General features: G+C 55.8%; 2 protein-coding genes, 1 long non-coding RNA gene and 1 pseudogene across 6 annotated transcripts in view; 1 reads left to right on the forward strand and 3 right to left on the reverse strand.

Annotated features, from left to right (window-relative positions):
* Window positions 1-16513, forward strand: part of LOC125752465 (uncharacterized) — a 148849-nt gene that overhangs the window by 37626 nt on the left and 94710 nt on the right. The gene's annotated exons all lie outside the window — the stretch shown is intronic.
* ADM5 (adrenomedullin 5 (putative)) lies at window positions 446-2693 on the reverse strand. Its single transcript, XM_025421843.3, has 2 exons — window positions 1296-2693; window positions 446-1109 (listed from the first exon to the last, which is right to left on the reverse strand). The coding sequence occupies exons 1-2, from the start codon at window positions 1397-1399 to the stop codon at window positions 857-859; spliced, it is 357 nt and encodes a 118-aa protein (XP_025277628.1). The 5' UTR covers window positions 1400-2693; the 3' UTR covers window positions 446-856.
* On the reverse strand, window positions 2795-12823 carry PRMT1 (protein arginine methyltransferase 1). 4 transcript variants are annotated; one of them, XM_025424231.2, is made up of 11 exons: window positions 12674-12773; window positions 10443-10496; window positions 9787-9888; window positions 8850-9005; window positions 8645-8708; window positions 6698-6840; window positions 5842-5929; window positions 5621-5736; window positions 4561-4711; window positions 4164-4285; window positions 2795-3096 (listed from the first exon to the last, which is right to left on the reverse strand). In XM_025424231.2, exons 1-11 carry the CDS (start codon window positions 12707-12709, stop codon window positions 3013-3015), a joined length of 1116 nt encoding a protein of 371 aa, XP_025280016.1. In that variant the 5' UTR covers window positions 12710-12773; the 3' UTR covers window positions 2795-3012. The 4 variants fall into 4 exon arrangements, with proteins under 4 accessions (XP_025280016.1, XP_025280017.1, XP_025280020.1 ...); XM_025424232.3 differs by lacking the exon at window positions 10443-10496 and having other exon boundaries at window positions 12674-12823; XM_025424235.3 differs by lacking the exons at window positions 10443-10496; window positions 12674-12773 and adding an exon at window positions 10135-10235.
* Window positions 15693-15824, reverse strand: LOC112645761 (U4 spliceosomal RNA; annotated as a pseudogene).

A 16513-nucleotide genomic window follows, 5' to 3' on the forward strand; every position in this document is an offset into this window, starting at 1 on the left:
TCAGTCTTTTTCTCCTCGGCCTGATTTCGCCATCATTGGCTTCCCGAGTTCTAAGCAGCTTCTCTGCTCCGAACCCCAGGTTCTTGGGCTTCCCACTCCGCTTTGTCTCACTCTCTTTTCTCTCTGAAAACGAGGCTCAGCTTGGAGCTCACGGCCCACCTTTGGGTACACGTAGTCACGCGCGTGGGTGCCTAGATAGAGCGAGTCCAAGTTCTACCGTCCCCAGGAGGGAGGGCTGCTTTGGGGGTTGGGTCAGCCCACCAAAACCGCCCACGGACAATGCAGCTGCACAGATTGGTGCGAAGGAGATGCTACAGCGGATTGGATTCAAGTTAGACAGTCAGAGGGACTTCCGTGTGGGAAAAAGGGCATAGATGGAGGGGAAGAATACACTGGAGACCAGGCTCAGTTTGGGAGGCCGGAATGGGCAGAGACAAGCAGAGGCTGAAACAGGAAACTCGTTTTATTTGTTAGTTTTTTAAAATTGATTTATTCCTGAGAGACACACAGAGAGAGGGGGCAGAGACATAGGCAGAGGGAGAAGCAGCCTCCCTGCAAGGAGCCCGATGTGGGACTCGATCCCAGGACCAGGATCACACCCTGAGCCACAGGCAGACGCTCAACCACTGAGCCACTCAGGCGTCCCAGGAAAATCGTTTTATTAGGTTCTGGACGTTAGTATTCGTTGTACATGCGAGGTCCGGTGTGCCTCTGGGTCCAGCCCAGTCATGGCGCGGAGACAGTTTTTGAGTGAACCCAGGAGATGGACTGAGGGGAAAAGAAACTTGGGGTGGCGGCCCCAATACACAGATGGGTAAGCTGAGGCTGGGGGGCGGGGGCAGGGACGTGCCTGACGTCACCCAGCAAGCTGGGCACTGCGCAAGCTTGTTTTCAAGCCAGGGTCCTGGAGACGGAGCGGGACTCTGGCCTCGCGCCGGCGGCGGCGCCCGTAGCTGTGGGGGTCCTGGGGCTCGCGGCCCGCCTTCCCCGAGAGCTCCTTGGTGGAGGCCGAGCGGAGCCAGTAGATCATCTCTGGCAGGCGGTGGGTCTGGCATGTGCCCAGGGAACAGAGGCGCCTGCGGTGCTGGGCGACCTGGTGCAGGGGCTGCCTGGGGGAGAGCATGGGAGAAGGCCGGGTTCACACAGAATCCTCTGGAGAAAGGGGTCTCGGTGGGGTGGGGGCAGCCGGTTACAGATCGCCATTCCACCGACGCGGGGAGCAGTGACCTGAAGAGGGCGCACGCTCCTCGCGATCTCCTTCCCGCCCTGTCCCCGCTGCCCCCCGCCTTTCTCACCTGCCCACGGAGTCCGGATCCCCCAGGATGGAGGAGGCGAGAAGCAACAGGAGGATGTGGGAAGTCATCGTGGGGTGGGGCCGCGCGCGGTCCTTGAAACCCATGGGCGCAGCGACTCCTCGGGGGTGCGGCCCCGCCCCTGTCCAAGTCCAGTAATCCCCTCGGTGCTCGCGTGGGGGCCAGTCCCCACTCCCCAGGTAGGGAAGACTGAGAGCAAGAGTCCAGGGGGCCACACCACGCCAGGAGAAAGCTCAGAATCCGGACTCCCACGTCCTAGGAGCCCTGACGGGTATGGTCACACAGCGGAGCTGTCTGTGACCCTGGGAAGCCTCGGGAGGGCGACCCCTTTAAGGCGGAGGGAAGAGGGGCGGGGCGGCCGACACCTGCTACTGGTGACACAGCTTAGAGCTTCCAGGAAAGGGGTGGGGGCAGGGAGGCACTGAACTCTGGGGACCTCAGCCTCAACCCATGGGGAACTGATGTCTCATAGGCCGGGGTCCTTCGTGGGTTGGGCAATGCAGGGCGGGTGCCAGCCACCAAGGGATGTGGGCAAAGGGAGTCTGGGCCCTAGCATAGCCTGCAACACTATCCCAGGAGAGGAGTAGGTGCAGCCAGGTGTGAAGTGCCCCCAGGCCCAGGGCTCCAGGTGTGGTGGTGAAGTCATGGTGGCTTGGGTGACCCTTAGGTGTCCTGTGTATAACAGCATCCTGGGAGATGGACTGGGGGCTCTGTGCACATGCCAGGGGGAGAGGATCAGGTGTAGATGCCACACCTGCAGCAGAGGCTGGAAAGGCAGTCCCCAGGGAGCTGTCAGTAGGGCCTGAGTCTATCTCTGGAAGGTAGGGGTGGCAGAGCCTTCCTGCTGCCCTAAGGTGGAACACCCCCCCAATCCTTGTCTCCCAAGTCCCAAGCGAGGCTGGAGAAGGAAACAGACACACACTCCCCCACAAAGAATTCTATCCCCTTTACACTCCATGACTCAGTTTCCCCAGCTGCAAAGGGCAGGGCAGCAGTCACTGCCAGTCAGCCCTGGCCTGGCCTTGGAGGGTCCTGGACAGGAAAAAACAGCCAGACAGTGGAACAATATGTGTGCCTGGGGGGGGGGGGGGGTGCGGGGGAGATGGCTTTCTGGGAAACCCAAGAGCCCAGCTCTGCTGGGAACCCACACCCCAACCCCCCTCCAGCCCAGCAGGGCAACCAAAAGGGAACAGGGCCTCAGGGGGCACATGAGGGAGGGGGATGGGAGGGCACGTGGACTGGAGAGAGAGATGGGGGAACACAGCCAGGAGGAGGGCCCTGGAAATCAGAGACTACAAGAGGCCAGAGACAGGGAGGAGACCTTAAGAAACAGATGTGGGGATGGGGACCTGACAGCTTCCAGCAGGTACTGTCCCAGAACTCCCCCTCCCCCATACCGCAACCCCCACCGCTCAGGCTGCCAACTCCGCACCTGCAGATGGAATCCCAAACCCCCCTTCGCCCCCCAGGAAGCCAAGCCATCCCAGCTGAGGATTTATTGGCGTAAATGCAACCATATAAAAACATAAGTTATGAAAAACACAGTCACGATGTGCCCCGCCCCAGCCCAGGCCCCTAAAACCCCCTTCTGAGGGAGGGAAGGAGAGGAAGGGGGAGCCCCCAAACTGCCTAAGAATGCCGCAGCCCCTGGGCCCGTGCAGGGCCGGCCCGGGCGGGGTGGGAGAAGCCGGGCGCCGCCTCAGCGCATTCGGTAGTCCGTGGAGCAGGACAGCTCACACAGCTGGCCCTTGAAGTCCAGATCGATGGTGAAGTCCAGGTCACGCTGTGGGGAGAGGGCACGTGTGAAGGGGACCGGACACGGACCGGGCAGATATCTGGAACTGTCTGAGTCAGGCAGCAGCAGGGGGAGGGGGGCCAGCCCTCCCAGAGGCTCCCCAGAGACCCCACATCAGGCTGGAAGACTCCACACTGTTGCTCCCTCAGCATGTCCTCAACCCTGCCTCCCAGTGACAGCTCCTGGGACACCCTCAAACGCACCTGGAACCCAGCCAGACCTGCCCCCGCTCAGGGCAGAGCCCAGCTGCTCTGTCTCTTGCATAAAGACTGTTCCCCATCAAAAACATTCCCATCAGTAAAGCAGAGGGAAGTTGCTCCTTCCCTCTTTTCTGAGAAGCAAACCTCTCTTCCAGCACACTTCCTCCTCCTCGGCAGGATCCACTGGTCCCAACCCCACTGTCCGCAAGTCCTCTGCTTCCAAGCTTCCTGGAAGCCGATCTTCCTTCCGGGCTCCCCACCCCCCAGTGCTCCCTGGAAAAGCTTGGGCCAAGGTCGCCAGTAACCCTGATGACTTCTGCCCTCAGGCCTCCTGGCGCAGCGCAGCACAGCGCAGCGCCCCAGGCCCCCAGGTTTCCTCCCTGCTCCTCTAGGCCTCTCCTCCTGTTGCTTTACTCTGGGGTTTCCCACACTCTGTTACTATGGACACCGGGAGCCAGGGTCCAGGACTCTTTGTTGTCCTGTGCTGGATGCCAATAGCATCCCTCCTCCAGTTGTGTGAGAATCCAAAATGTCTCCAGATAGCAACAGATGTCCCGGGGCGGGGGGGGCACTGGTGGCAGCAAAACTGCCCCTGGTGGGCAGTGGAGGACCTCTAGCCTCCCTTAGAAAAGGGGCATGGCTTTGGGGCACCCCCTCCACCACACCCGCAGTTTGGCACTCCTAGCCTGGGCCCCTGCCCTGGACTCCAGGTTCCAGACCCTCTGCCTCCCATTGACTCAGGGTCTCCCCAGGGGTGGCAGACTCAACTTGGCTGAGGGCTGCTGGGGCTCCAAAACAGGTCGAGAGAGGTGTCCCCACCTGAGCCCACCCCCTCACCCCCCAGCAGCGCCTCACATTATTCTTGGCATTGGGCCGCATGCCAATGGTGCCAAAAATTTCCTCGCCCGTCTTCACGGTCAGGTAGTCCTCCATGTAGAACACGGTCTGCTTCCAGTGCGTGTACGGGGACTCAGGGCCTGGGGATACAGTCAGATCAGCTCCCAGGCTTCCTGCCCACCCCCCAAGACCTTTATGGAGCCTTGACTGGGGTCCGCTGTCCCTGAATCCTTTTACCCACCACAAGCCTCGAAGAGGGCCTGCTGTCTATGGTTTCCAAGTAGGGAAATGAAGACATGACATGCTCAGGGGAGCCAGCAGAGCCTGCAGCACAGCCTGGGTCCCCAGTGTCCCCCTGGCTCCCTCCACTGGTTCCTGGTCCTCCCCCATCCCCCAGGCCCTGCCCCATGCTCACTGGTGGAGAAGCCCGTCCTCTTGTGGCAGCGGGTGAACTCGATGTTGAAGTAGGCCACCAGGGCGTGCACGTAGTCATTCCGCTTCACTTGCAGGCAGAAGGGGGAGGTGAAGGTCAGGTCCTCCACCTTGACAGTATAGATGTCCACCTCCTGCGGGACAGGCCCCGTGAGCCCCACTCCCCAACACCCAGCCCAGCATTCAGCAGAAAAGCCTGGGGGGAGCCACGCTGCTGCCCCCATTCCCTTCTCTCCCACATCCTAAGCCCCAGGCTAGAGAGTCCTACTTTCCAGAGCCCCTGCTTCTGCTTGGGAGAACTGCCTGGTGCTCCTCTTCTCCAAGGCCTGCCCGGGGCCACCCACACAGTGGCTCTTCTCGGGACTCCCCAACTTCCACCCTCCCCCCACCATAGCCCTAAACTCGACATACCAATCAACACAATAATTTTGAAACACTGTCAATTAGATCATGTCAAAGCCCTGCTCAACACCCTCCGAGGGCTCCCTGGCGCCCACCCTCCCAGCTGTTCTGTGTCCACACGCTCTAGACTTCCTCCTCCTCCACCAGGTTTGGGCCGCCCCTCACAGTCAGAGCAACCCTAGGATTCACCCCTCTGTCCAGCTCCCAGTGCGGTCCCAACCCAGCACATGCCGGACACCAAGGGGCTCATGAACTGGTCACAACAAAGGATTAACAGCAGCCCCCGTGTGTATAAACTCACTCTAGGCCTTGGGCTTCCTGCTCTTTGTGTGCTGGCAAAGGGTCCTAGCTGCCTGGCTCAGGGACACCCCTCTGGAGTGCTTCTCCCCCGGAGCAGGGCCAGCTAGTCCGGTCTTGGTCTTGCTCGCTGGGGGCCTGGAACCACCCGCCAGGCTTAGCTCGCCAGGCTTAGCTCGCAATGAAGCAGCTTCCCCAGGCCTCTAGCGCCACCTCTAGTCACAGGCTGGACTCCCAGATCTCAGGTAGGAACTGAGGGACCTGATGTCTTGCTGGGGTCAGGTGGTGGGCCTTCTTTGGTTCCAACCCTGGGGACCCCAGGCCACAATCACCGCCCCCCTCACCTTTATGAGGCAGGCGTTGGTGACCAGCTGCTTGGGGTCTACCACGTCCACCAGGGGCTCCTTGATGGCCACGTCTTTGATGCAGGACATGTCAAAGCCGTACACGTTCTCCCACCCTGGGGTGTCAGGCAGGGAGGAGGGGTGAGCCCATTAGGGGTGCCCAGGCCAAACCTGCCTCCCCCCCACCTCAAGCTGCTATGCCCCCCTCCTCCCCAGCTCACAGTGAATCTTGTAGTCTTTGTACTGCCGGTCTTCGATGGCTGTCACATACAGCGTGGCTCGGTCCGGGAAGATGAGGCCATCAGGTGCCTGCCAAGGGGTCAGGTGAGGGTGTGAAGGGGGGGGCCTTGGAACCGTGCCCCCAGACCACAACAACTTGGGTCTCTATCCCCACCCTGGTCTGAGCCACCGGGCTTCCTACAATGGCCTCCTAGCTGGTTCCTGGCTTCTGCCCTCATGCCCACATCTATTCTCCACATGGCTGCCAGGCAGCATCCAGCAGCACCAAAGTCAGGGCTGTCCTTCATAGGTTCTAAAGGCTCTGCAGAACCCTCCCTGGCTCCTGAGAGGAAAACTAGTCTCATGGTGGAGAGGACAGGGAGGCACTCAGGCCCATCCACTCCTTCCCTTCTGTTTTCCCTGCTATTCCTCAACACACAGTAAAAACACTCCTGCCCCAGGACATTTGCACCAGTTCCTCTTTGCCCCAGATCTTATGTAGCTCTTTCCCCTTGTTCAGGTCTGTGACCTCCCCCCACCAGGAGGCCTGCTTGGATCTGAGCACCTGGAACCATGGCCCTCTAGCCTCTCCCCATCTTTTGCCCTGCTACAATCTTCTTCCTAGCACCAACTACCTCATGACTCTGTCTCCTGGACACTGCTGCCTGTTACATCCCATTTTGGCTTTGGACCCTCCAACATCTGAGCGGTCAATCCCCTGTATCAAGTCCCCTGTGTGGGAAATACCTAGCACAGCTTTTGGTTTTCTGCCCAGATCCCAACTGGCAGGTGTCCTGCACACAGTCGGAGGAGGAGCCCTGCCTGTAGGAACCACTCCCGCCCCACTAGGGGCCTCACCAGCCACTTGTCTCGGGCATAGAGCACGGTGTTGAGCATTGACTCGTAGAAAAGGCAGTAGCCCATCCACTCGCTGATAATGATGTCCACCTTCTCCACCGGAAGCTCTACTTCCTCCACCTTGCCCTTGATGATGGTCACCACTGTAGGGGGCACAGAGAGGGACATGCAACCAGCTCTAAGGAGACACGTCCGCCTGCCTTCCCTGGGGGGTAGCCCATCTTCTCAAGGAAAGGCTAGGGGCTACATGTGGGCTTCTTCAAAGAACTCTGTCAGCTGAAGCCATACTCTGAACTCAGATTTTTTTTTTACTTTTTTGAAAGTAACTCTACACCCAACGTGGGCTCAAACTCATGACCCCAAGATCAAGAGTCACACACTCTATAGACTGAGCCAGCCAGGTGCCCCTCTCTTAACTGTTTTATTTTTTTATTTTTTAAATATTATATTTATTTATTCATGAGAGACACAGAGAGGCAGAGACACAGGCAGAGGGAGAAGCAGGCTCCATGCAGGGAGCCCGATGTGGGACTCGATCCCAGGACTCCAGGATCATGCCCTGGGCCAAAGGCAGGCACTAAACCACTGAGCCACCCAGGGATCCCCTGTTAACTCTGTTTTGAAGTGCATTCATCACTCTGGATAGTTTTAAGACAGAAGCAGAAATTTTGAGTGGATTAGGTATTAAATGATAATAAGACTTTGTCATTAACAGTACAGTCATGTTTTTGAAAGGCTCTATTACACACACACACACACACACACACAGTGGGATTTGCAGAAGGATGACATCACAGTTAGAATTTGCTTCAAATGGATGTATTTAAAGCCAAGTGATGCGTATCTGGGGGTTCATTATACTAATCTCTCATATATATATATATATATATATATGCTAATCTCTTTAAAAAATCACTTCAGGGCGCCTGGGTGGCACAGTCCATTAAGCATCTCTTGGTTTTGGCTCATATCATGATCTGTGTCATGGCACTGGGCACCACTTGGGAGCTCTGACCTCAAGAGGGAGTTCACTTGAGATCTCTCTCCCTCTCCCTCTGCCCCTCCCCCTGCTTACGTTTTTCTCTCTAAACAAATAAGCAAATACATAAAATCTTTATAAATAATCACTTCACTTTCTAAATGCTAGGAGCCTCCACATCCGAAAAACCTACCATCTTCCCACATTCTCTGCCTCTGGAACCTGGCAGATGGGCACTTAAAAGCCACGTGGCAACATTCACACAAAGAACATTTCTGACCCAAGCAGTCCTCCTTTAATAAACTGACCTCCCAGTTCCCCTAGCTGATACATGAAATGACATCACAGGCTCAAGGATGAGCATCTCAGGAGTGGCTAGAAAACCCGCCCCCCGAGCCTGATCAAAAATGTTGGGGTACATGCAGACAATGGTCATTGAAAAGGGTCTTTAAGAGCCTCTCACATCTCAAAATGTGTGAAACTACATGATGAGCAGGTGGAAAAAGTAAAGGGCAAAAGGCTTGCGTGAAATGCTATTTATGTAGAAGCCATGCATGTAAGCGTGATAACATTTACACGTGTATGTGCTCGTAGGTGCAGACTTCTCTGGAAGGCAATGTGGGTTGAACTTAGAAGGGCAGCTGGAAGATCTCTCACCATGGACCCTCGGGTGTCAACCACATGCCTCTACGAACTAAAGACTGCTTCTTGCCCTAGTGTTTGATGAGTAAGGCACTAAACTTGTGACTTCACCACTCAATTTCTAAAAGGGCAGAGCATGCCCGTCACTACTGGTTATAGGTTCTGGGAAGGTGGGATACCCAGGCTGCCAGCAGCTCAGGGCCCATGGTGGGAGAAACAGCTGAATCTGTGTTCAGTGACGACCCCCACCCCATTGCCAAGGGCCCCCGGGGAAGCGGGGCGGTCACCCACTCCATCCCACAAACCCATTCTCTTCCTGGGCTCACCATGGTCTAACTTGTTGGCTTTGACGATCTTCACCGCATAATCAGAGATACTGGAACACTCGATCTGGGGGCCCAGGAAGAAGGGAGGGTGAGACCCCCCCCACTCCCACCCTCAGCCCCCATTCCCCTCCGTCCAATCCCTGAGCCCTAAGGGGCCCCTCTCTGTCCCCTGGCCCTGGCCCACCCGCCTGCCCAGGACACTCACCCCAATGACCTTGCGGGCTCCAGCCTTGGCAGCAAACATACAGAGGATCCCTGTGCCCGAGCCCACATCCAACACCACCTTGTCTTTGAAGAGGTGCCGGTTGTGAAACATGGAGTTTCGGTAGGTGAGGGTGCGCACCTCATCTTTCAGCATCTCCTGGCAGGGAGAGCGGGCACAAGATACAAACATGCCATGAAGGGGCCTGCGCCCCCAGCTAGAAAATGGGGTGCCCTGGCCTCTGACACACTGGCACTTTGGAAAGCTAGAGCTCAGTCCTCCTGCTTCGTCTTCTTGGAACAAATCATTTTCCTTCCTCCGCGTACCTCAGTTATTCTGTTTGTAAAACCAGACCGGAGGGACTAACAGCTTGGCCTGATTCTACCACTGCCTCCCAAGCCGCAGTGATCCTTGGCTTTATCCAGAACTTAGCGCCACTAGACTGTACACTTAAGAGGTAAATTTTGTTACGTGCATTTTACCACAATTTGGAAAAGAAAAGGTCTCAGCAAGAGAAAAAAAAAAAGAGAGAAAAAGAGAAAGGAAAAGAAAAAAATTCTCAGAGTCCCATCTCGACCACGTTCTGGGACCTCAGTGCAAAAGGGTCGGGAAGCCAGCGCACCAAAGGCGGGGCGGTTGGGGGAACAGTCCCACCGCCAGTCACTAGAGGGCGGCAGAGACACGCAGGCCCTGACCTCCGCAGTCTCAGGCAGGCTGAGGGGTGCTCCCCCCTCCCCAGCCTCCCAGGAGCGCCAGGCTAAGCTCCGTCTCCAAGGCAACGGCTGGGAGAGGCGACCCCGGGGTGTGTGCCTCACACCCAGAGGGGCGGCCAAGCCCGCTGCCAGGGGAGGCAGTGCGCATGCGTGGGAAATTCAGCCCCAGCCTTCCCAAACATTAACCCCCTCAAGATCCAGCAGCTTTAGGAGCTGTTCACACTCACCTCGTGAATGCCGAAGTGAGCATAGGAATCAAAGTAGTAATCTTTGGACGTCATGTCCTCAGCATTGGGCTTCTCGCTGCTTTCTGCCTGGCCACAGGAGACCTGGGAGAGGGTGGACGGGAGCAGAGGTTAAATCTGGGGGCTCTCCAAGGCCTCTTAAACCTCCAGGTCCCTACTTCTCCCTGGAGAACAGATCCTCCCCCCAATCATACCATGGCAACCCTAAAGGCCCCACCTGCCGTCCTGCCTCCCCCACGAGCCCCAAAACCTTACAACCCCACTTTCCTCTTCCAGGACCCCCCCAGAGCACCATCCAAGGGAGCACCCCAATACCTCAGCCACGCCTACCATCTCTCCAGTCTTTCTGCCCCCGTCTCTAGCTCAGCCCACAGCTGGGGAGGGGAGGGGAAGGCAGAATTGGGGCAGACACGGGAAGGGCAGGTGGGGGGGCTGGAAATGGAGTTAAGGAAGTAGCCACGGTACTTGGGGAGGCCAGATGGGAGCCACAGACCTGGAGGGTGGTTTGTACTAACGGTTTGGGGGCACAGGGTAAACTGGTTTGAAGCGAGAGAAATCATGGTTAGCCTGCTAGAAAGGGCCTGATAATGTGGCAAGATATATGTATGTGGGGAAGGGTCTCACAAAAGGATATTTACTTCTTCAAGAGGCGGCTGGAGGCTCATCCCATTAGCCAAGGTGGCTACAAAATTCTAGGAGAGAGTAACAGGGAGAAAGGATTAGCTACTGGGAGTGGCTAGGGGAGGGCCAGGCCAGGGGACCCCAGCTCACAGGGGAGGGGGTGTTTCCTGCAATTTTCTTTTTCCTTGGTGGGGAGTGGTGGCAGAGGGAGTAAAGAGGCAGGGCTGTTTTCAAAAGGGGGTGGGAAAAGTGGGGGGAGAAGAGATGGGGTTCTGTCCCAGCTACGGCTGGAGAGATGGTGGCCCGCCCCCACGTTGCCCTCTCTGGCCAGGCACCTGACCATACACACCTCCCCCATCCAGGCCAGAGGAGCTGGCACCCGCCAGGCACACAGGCACTGCCAGCTGTCACTCCCCCTCATCATCTAATCCCCCCCAGATTAGGTGACACTTCCTGACACACACACACACACCCCCATCCCAGGGTGCCAAGAGTAGCTGGGGGGGGGGGGGGCGCTGGCAGTGTGTACCCACTGGGCATCTACCACCTTTGCAAACAAGCCTCTTGTCTAAGAGGATTCCAGAAAGGAGGTGTGGCACACAGGCACCCCTACCAGAGTTGGCACCCTGACCCCTAGCTCCTGCCTTGGGCTCAGGAAGCCCCAAACAAAACCACCAGCTGGAGCCAATCTCCAAGCTTCGTTCCCTCTTCCCAGGAAGGTAGAGTCCCAGGGAGGAGGCCAAACTCTGGCCCCTCAAACCCATTGACACCCATCCCAGGGCCCAAAGCCCCTGGGGTGTGGGGCCAAATCCTGAGGCAACCTCTAAAAGAGATATTTCCTCCACCCATACAGACTCTGGTCCAGGAGAGAGCCAAGGGGGATGGAAGTCATTGGAGTGACCCCTGGGGGCCGCTGGCCCCCAATGCTACAAGGTAAGAGGAGGGATCATGCAGGCCCCATCAGATGACATCTCTTCCGGATATGACCACTCTCCAGGCCCCTCAGAAGCACGAAGTCACACACAAGACCCACTCAGCTCCAAGCCCCGCCCCCATTCTCCCAAGCCAGTGAGGACACCTACAAAGAAGGGTGACGGGTAAGGGGATTTCCCACTGGGACCCATTTCTCAATACCACTAACACCACAGCCGAGCAAGTCCCAAGGGAGCTTGAAACAGCACCGGAACCAAGCCCACATGGCTGCACAAGAATCAAACTTCTCAGGACACCATCTCAAGCCTCCAGGCTCAGGACCCTCAAACAGGGCTTCAGAAAGGGGGAGGTCATCTCCCACCTTCGCGTATCTAGGCGCCGAGGAGAGAAAAGTCTCCAGTAGGAGGTAGCTTATATTCCCCCACAAGCTCTTCCCAGCAGAGACTCTCCCTCCCCTAGCCCGGGAGGGCTCCAAAGGGGAGGTGGGCTTTGGGACACGCCCCATGAAAAAGATGTCCCTCCCACACACCCAGAAATGGCCACAAGGGGGTGCACGACGCCTTATCGGGAAGAATCTCCTTCAACCAGAGGCCCCCCCACCACCCGGAGGGAGGTCACAGGGGCATGCCCCATCCCCCCAGCTCCCAGAGCCCCGGGAAGGGGGGAATCCAGGGACAGGAAACCGGGGGCCCGGAGGGAACCAATCCTTCCTCTTCCTCCAATCCCAACCCCTGAGTCCACGAAACCTGGACCGAAGCCTAAGGAGATGCCGCGGTATCGGGAACGGGGTTGTGGAGGGCCGAGCTACACTGCCCCTCCCGAGAGACTCTACTTCTCGGAGGGACAGAAGTGAGCCCACGCCGAGGGGTACGTCGCGATCCCGGGGGAAAGGGCAGGGGGCCTCCGAGGGAGGGTCGGAGCCTCCTCTCCGCCCCCCCCCGGGGCGCCCCTCCCCCGGCCGGGGGCGGGGCCTTTGTCCCGCACGTGGAGCCCGTCGGGCCACCGGGCACGGCACACCCCCTCCCCACCCACCGTGCCGCGGCCACGTGGGGGCCAGGCCGGAAGCGCCCCCAGCCCTCCTCCACGTGGGAGGGGGCACGACACCCTCGGCTCGACAGAGTGCCGCAGACCCCCGAAAGCTAGGAAACCCGAACCTCTGACTGTATCCCGCGATCCGCAGCATGCGGCGTCCCCACCGTACGGCTGAGAACCTTCAGCCCCAATCCGCCCATTCGGGGCCCCTTCCCCACGACGGAGGCACAAAACATCGACCCCCAAACCGCCCCCCACCCCCGGCAGCGCTCCAGGCGCTCACCTCCATGATGCAGTTCGCGGCCTCGGCTGCCGCCATCTTCACCCGCACCTACTCCTCCTCCTGCCGCCGAGACCCCCCCCTTTCTCCGCACTCCCCCGGGACCGCCTTATACCGGAGGGTCCACGACCCGCCCACCACGACCCCGCCAGGAGATTTCATTGGCAACGGAGGCGGCCCGTCTGAGGATGTCGCTTGCTAATTGGGCAAAGAGAGACGCCCATCAAAGCTGAGGGGCCCGCCCAGTCTGGTGTGCGGAGCCCCGCCCCCTTAAGTCGACGGGGATGGGAAAGACTGCCCGTCTATCGCAAGAACCGTGACTGCTGATTGGGCAAAGTCTACCAGAAGTTCCCGCCCCTGTCCCCCCAGCACCGCCTCAAAGCTTCCCGGCGGGCCCCGCGTTAAGCGGACATCTTGAAAGGGAGCTGTCCATCATCAAAACAACCCGCCTCTTAATAGATGCTATTGGTTTATCCTGAGCGTGACGTCATGAAGCCTTTGCACCGCCCCCGTCAAGCTGCTGGTCTCAAGGAGAACGCGGCGATTGGCCCATGAGAAGGGGAGGAGAGACGGGCCTTTAGGCTCCAGCGATTGGCTCAATGAACAGTCACTCCTCAGCCACTCGGTGGATTCTCCCAGTCGCAGGGGAGGGGGGGGAAGTTCAGGAGGAAGGAGGGAGCTTGTGGTCATTTACCTGAGGGACAGACTGGAGACCTGAGAGGTCCAGAGAAAAGGAGGGCTTGTCTGGTGTGCGGTGCAAGTCAGCAAGAGGACTCAGGCCTCGAGACATATAAGCACCTAGCCCTCTACCTAACTTCCGAGTTTTTTAAATCCAACAACCCCACTCAAGCCACTTGGCCTTTGCCGAGTCCCTCCCCCTGCTAAAAACCCGCACCTCCCTTTGTCTGCCGACTCCTATATATCAGCCGGGGCACACCTTCGATGCCACCTCCTCCAGGAAGCGTTCCTCCTCTTACAGGGACCCATGATAAATTGAAAACATCATAAACTGAAAATGCATTCAAATTTAATCCACCTAGGGCGCCTGGGTGGCTCAGTGGTTGATCGGCTGCCTTTGGCTCAGCCATACCGGGTACCTGGGATCAAGTCCTACATGGGCGGGGCTCCCGGGGGGCTCCTCGCAGGGAGCTGCTTCTCCCTCTGCCTATGTCTCTGCCTCTCTCTCTGTGTCTCTCATGAATAAATAAATAAAATCTTTTAAAAAAAATCAGTGAAAGAATGCACAAAAGAGAACGTACTGTATAATTGTATTCATATAAAGTTTTCTTTGTTTATTTGGGGGGGGGAACAGAATCTTAACCAGGTTCCACGCCCAAAGTGGAGCACAACATGGGGCTCAATTCCACGACCCCAGAGATCATGACCTGAGTGGAAGTCAAGTTTAGATGCTTAACTGGCTGAGCCTACCCAGGTGCCCCCATATGACTTTACAGGACTATGATGAATAAAGTGGCTATCCCATGTACAAGTCTTTCTGTGGATGTATATTTTTGTCGTGGGTAAATCTAGAAGCAGATAACTGGGTTGTATGCTAGGCATACCTTTAACTTTATAAGAAACTGCCAAAAAGTTTTCCAATGTGTTCTACCATTTTGCATCCCCATCAGCAATGCATGAAGAGCCTCATGCTCCACATCCTCACCAGCACTTGTTACAAGGAATCTTTAATTTTAACCATCCTGGTGGGTATGAAGAAGTTTCTCCTTGTGGCTGTTGTTTGCATCATCCTGACCACTAATGTTGAGCACTTTTGCCTAGTTTTACAATAGGTATTCTTTTTGTATTCATGATTGTAAACTTTTTTTTTTTAAAGATTTTATTTATTTATTCATGAGAGACACAGAGAGAGAGAGAAAGGGGCAAAGACCTGTGTCTTTGCAGAGGGAGAAGCAGGCTCCACCCAGGGATCCCAACTAGGGACTCGATCCCTTGTCTCCAGGAGTCACGCCCTGGGCTGAAGGCGGCGCTAAACCTCTGAGCCACCGGGCTGACCGGATTTTATTTATTTATCTGACAGAGACAGCAAGAGAGCACAAGCAGGGGGAGTGGCAGAAGAAGGAGAAGCAGGCTCCCTGCTGAGCCAGGAGTCCATTGCAGGGCTCTGACCTGGGCTGAAGGCAGATGCTTTACTGCCTGAGCCACTCAGGCATCCCAAGTTTTTTTTTTTTAAGTCATCCCTGCACCCAACATGGGGTTCGAACTCACAATACCAAGATCAAGAGTTTCATGTTCTTCCAACTGAGCCAGCTAGATGCCCAGAGATTTTAAGTTTTGATGAAGTCCAACTGATCAAATCAGTGCATGTCTTGACCTCTACATAGAGGCTGTGTGGATCCTACAGCTCCTTTCCAAATGTTTCAGCAAGATTTTTTTTTTTTTTAAAGATTTTACTTACTTATTCATGAGAGACAGAGAGGCAGAGATACAGGCAGAGGGAGAAGCAGGATCCCTGAGGGGTATCCCATTCAAGACTCGATCCCAGGACCCCAGGATCACCATCTGAGCCAAAGGCACATGCTCAACCACTGAGCCACCCAGGTCCTCCCAGCAAGATTTTTTAACCCTTTTCCCCCTCACTTCCACGTATTTGGCCCAATCAATTACTTTTTGCTCTGTGTTGCTACTAGGAACAAAATTGTAACAAACTATAACACTAGGACATAACCTAATGTCATTAAAAAGGAGGTGGCAGGGTGCCTGGGTGGCTCAGTTGGTTAAACAGCTGCCTTTGGCTCCAGTCATTGTCCCAGGGTCCTGGGATCCAGCCCCATATTGGGCTCCCTACTTAGTAGGGAGGAGCCTGCTTCTTGCTCTCCCTGTCACTCCCCCTGCTTGTGCTCTCTCTCAAAAATAAACAAACAAATATATATATCTTAAAAAAAAAAAAAAGAAAGAAAGAAAGAAAAGAAGAAAAGGAGGTGGCACTGGGCAGAAGGATATACAGGTACAGAGTCCAGGAAAGAGGTCTGAGCTGAAGTCAGAGATGAGGGAGTTGTCAGTGTCTAATTTATGTATTTCGAAGATGGCAGCCACTCCACACTGGACTGTGGTGACTTTGGGGAAAGTTTTCAATTAGCAATAATCATGCTTTGGGTAAACCTCATTGGCTGCAATACTGCCACTGCGCAAAGCTTGGACTGTGGCAAGTCTGAATAAGATGTATTCCAAGTGGTGAAGATTTCATGCTTAAAAAAATCTGCAATTATTTCATTAATATTTTTATATTGATTACATGTTGAAAAGATTGTATTTGGGATACAAAGCAGGGCAGATAAAAACTGTTAAAATTAATTTACAGGTTTCTTTTTTTAAAGTTATTTATTTTAGAGAGAGCGAGCAGAGCAGGAGAGGCAGACGGAGAGAATCTCAAGCAGGCTCCCCACTGAACACAGAGCCCCACTCAGGACCCTGAGCTGAAACCAAGAATCAGACACTTACCTGACTGCAATTCCCAGGCACCCCTACCAGTTACTTTTTACTTTCCTTTAATGGTGCTAGCAAAGTTAACAATGCACTCTAAATGACATATGTGGCTCATATTTTATTTCTATTGGTCAGCACTGCTTTAGGTCACAGATGGGAGTGGACAAAATCACTATGGGGTTGGTGTGATTACAAGAAGGCACGCAGATCTAGGAGGTTCTTGACTTGGGTCAGGCTGAAAATTCAGGCTTCCTGAAGGGGACAGGAGAAATTTACACCTCTCCCTCAACCACAGCTCAGTTCTTCCTTCAGTTAAGAATGTGGGCAACACATCAAAGTATCAAAGTAGAATTAGTTCCTATGACCTGGTCCGCAACATAACTTACAGTGCTTGGATGT

The sequence above is a fragment of the Canis lupus genome, chromosome 1 (assembly GCF_003254725.2).
Source record: "Canis lupus dingo isolate Sandy chromosome 1, ASM325472v2, whole genome shotgun sequence".
NCBI lineage: Eukaryota > Metazoa > Chordata > Mammalia > Carnivora > Canidae > Canis > Canis lupus.

Excerpts from the sequence above, each read along its gene's own strand:
- PRMT1 (XM_025424231.2), bottom strand. The coding sequence starts at position 12,709 with ATGGCGGCAGCCGAGGCCGCGAACTGCATCATGGAG. Across the intron at positions 4,712-5,620 it reads CCAACGCCTGCCTCATAAAG|GAGGTGGACATCTATACTGT; the intron begins GTGAGGGGGGCG and ends CCTGTCCCGCAG. Across the intron at positions 4,286-4,560 it reads GAGGACGGGCTTCTCCACCA|GCCCTGAGTCCCCGTACACG; the intron begins GTGAGCATGGGG and ends CTGTATCCCCAG.
- ADM5 (XM_025421843.3), bottom strand. The coding sequence starts at position 1,399 with ATGGGTTTCAAGGACCGCGCGCGGCCCCACCCCACGATGACTTCCCAC. Across the intron at positions 1,110-1,295 it reads GATCCGGACTCCGTGGGCAG|GCAGCCCCTGCACCAGGTCG; the intron begins GTGAGAAAGGCG and ends GCTCTCCCCCAG.